The 2,680-nt window shown below is 36.7% G+C and overlaps 1 protein-coding gene across 6 annotated transcripts in view; it reads left to right on the forward strand.

Moving 5' to 3' along the window:
* Positions 1-2,680, forward strand: part of armh3 (armadillo like helical domain containing 3) — a gene marked incomplete at its 5' end in the record, with an annotated part of 23,448 nt that overhangs the window by 4,556 nt on the left and 16,212 nt on the right. For all 6 annotated transcript variants that reach the window (XM_032499480.1, XM_032499490.1, XM_032499499.1 and 3 more), the window contains 5 exon segments: positions 18-74; positions 205-248; positions 754-814; positions 939-985; positions 1,742-1,817. In XM_032499480.1, coding sequence (XP_032355371.1) covers positions 18-74; positions 205-248; positions 754-814; positions 939-985; positions 1,742-1,817 — 285 coding nt within the window.

Genomic DNA, 2,680 nt, shown 5'->3' on the forward strand with positions numbered 1-2,680 from the left:
TTCTCCTTGTTTGTTAGTCTGTGAACCCATACATTGTGAAGCTCTCCATTGTGGATGATGAGCCAACACTAGATGTAAGTATATCGTTACTTACTGTGTCTTCCTAAATGCAATATTAAATAGCCAGTGTGACGTAGGCGGTGGCCTTCACGTCAAGCATATTGTCAAAGGTTTGACTGAAACACTGGATGTTTTCTTTTCTAGGGAATGGGTATGGTTGTCCACCAAGCTCTGACAGAATATAACAGGTGAGATCTAAAAATGTGTCAAAAACATGTTTTAATGATGCTGTTCACGATGTGCCGAGGCCGCTGGCGTCATCTGTTTAGTTTGATGTCTCCCACAAATGTTCTATTTCTATTCTGAAAAAAAAAAACACAGGCCCCATTTATACTTTTAGTTATTTATATCTGACAGTTTTCTTTGGTGGTTTGTAATGTTTTTTGGATGAGGCAAGGTTTGGAAATTAAAATGCTGTTTGTGAAGGAGGTCTTCTGCCTGGGTGCGTAGACAGACAAATCAAAGTGATGGATGATGGCTCCATACAGTATATTGTGTTTGTGTATGAAGCAAATGTCCCTTAGATAATAGGGTGTGGAGAGTAAAAGGAGATGTTAGCTGAATGTGTCTTATGTCACCATTGCTGTGTTTGAGTGAAAACCGATATATCTGCTGTTGTCAATTTATTCGTCATTCTCTCCACCTTTTCATTACTTCCATCTTTCTGTCATTGTCTTTCTTTTCCCTTTTTAGGCAGTACAAAGACAAAGAGGAAGAGCACCAGGGTGGGTTCTTCTCTACCCTCACTAGTATGGTAGGATCTTGTTCTTACTTCAAATTCTTACAGTAGATATATTTTTAATAGATTTCTCATTCTTCCATTAGGATGTATTTTTCAACCGTTTCTGCTTATAGCTTGATCCTTCTTCTGTCCACAGGTGGGCAGCATGTTTATAGCTGACGCTGATGAGAAACTCTCTGTACAGTAAGTACAAAGTGATTTAAGATTTTACCCATCAGTCTTAACTTAAGGCATTGTTCTCTACACCTTTTGATGAGAGAATCCATTACAGCTGCAGTGTTTTTGGCTTGTCCTGGGTTTTATCTTTTTAAATGATTTCAGCTGGAAATCAAACGTTAAATGAACATATTTGCTGGAATAGTATACAAACTGTAATCAAACAGTATAAGGTTGAGTAGAGCTTAGTGTACAGTACATGAGATACAGTATTAAGCCTCTGTCAGAACCTTGATTTATCAGTAACATGCGGTTTGTTTTTATAAAAAATAATAATAATTGTCCTGTAAATTGTAGATCTCTGTGTACTTTGCATTGTAGCATTTAAGTATCATACTCAATGTTGCAGTGGGCTATATAACGTTTTAAATTTGAAAGTGAAACTTGTTTTTGAAGAATCCTTAAAAAAAGCTGAAATTTATCCAGCCTCAAATTGGATTGGCTCATGGCATTACTTCATTCGTTTGAGGCAACATTACACATGTTGATTGTGACCATGTGGCAGGAGAGTGACCGTTTAGACTCTCCGGTATTAGTAGTGCAGTAGTCAATGGTACAGCAAATGAATAATGTGACCTGCGGATACATGAAGCAATTGTTAATAAACTTTAAACAGCAGACTGACTTGGCCTGAAGCTTTTTTCTGGCCAGTGAAATGTTGTTATGTGAACATCTGGAGATTTTACTTCAAGAATGAGGCTGACGTCTCCCTTTCTTCTCAAGGACCAATGAGGCGATTCTGCTGGCACTCTATGAGGCTGTGCACCTTAACCGCAACTTCATCACTGTATTAGCCCAGGTAAGATACATTAATTCTTATCCTAGTGTACATGTTATGCTCTCCTATCTTTTGATATTATTAAAAACTTATAGATCATTTATGTTTCGCTCAGAAGAGATTTGTGGGTGAGTGGTTGAAGGCTTGTTAATGGTCTGCATAGTCTGAAAACTACAATGGGTCAAATCAATTAGAACAATTATGAGCACTATGGAAAATGAGAATTTGATCAAAAGTCAGTAGTATTGTAATTTTCAACTTTGTCAACACATTTCTCAAAGCTTTTTTTTTAATTTTTCTGAAATCTTTCATCCTCATTTCTTCTCCTTCACTGTGAAAAATAGGCAAAAAATTGTCTTTGAATCTTCTAATTGATGTGATTTGACATCTAATAATGACATACAAAACTAGAAGGCAGTGGTTATAATAGAGGAGGAGACAGTGGTTGTTTATTGCATTATTTTATCAGTAGATCTTATACATCAACTGGAGAGTTGCTGAAATTGATGTTATGCTATATTGCTATTAGCTTATATTTCTTTTTTTGCTTATAAAGGTGCACAAGATGTAAAAATCACTTCTCCAAGATCATTCAGTGTACGGTTTCTTTTACTTTATTAATTCCAGTTGGGACACCCAAATCCAGTGTTTAAGTTATCCTAAGTAACTAACTGAATGGTGAGGATGGGTCAATTGCAGATAACTTATGCTATGTGGCCATTAAGCCACTGCGCTTTTTGCAATGCTGTAATTACTTACAAATCTCATGAATTAGCAGCGATGACTCTCTGAAGTAAACACCAATCTTCCAGTCTCCAGTAAATGGCATCATGTTCCCTTCTCTCAATTCTTGTGAGATTCTTCTGCCCAGCCTACTGTTTTGC

The sequence above is a fragment of the Etheostoma spectabile genome, chromosome 2 (assembly GCF_008692095.1).
Source record: "Etheostoma spectabile isolate EspeVRDwgs_2016 chromosome 2, UIUC_Espe_1.0, whole genome shotgun sequence".
Taxonomy (NCBI): Eukaryota; Metazoa; Chordata; class Actinopteri; order Perciformes; family Percidae; genus Etheostoma; species Etheostoma spectabile.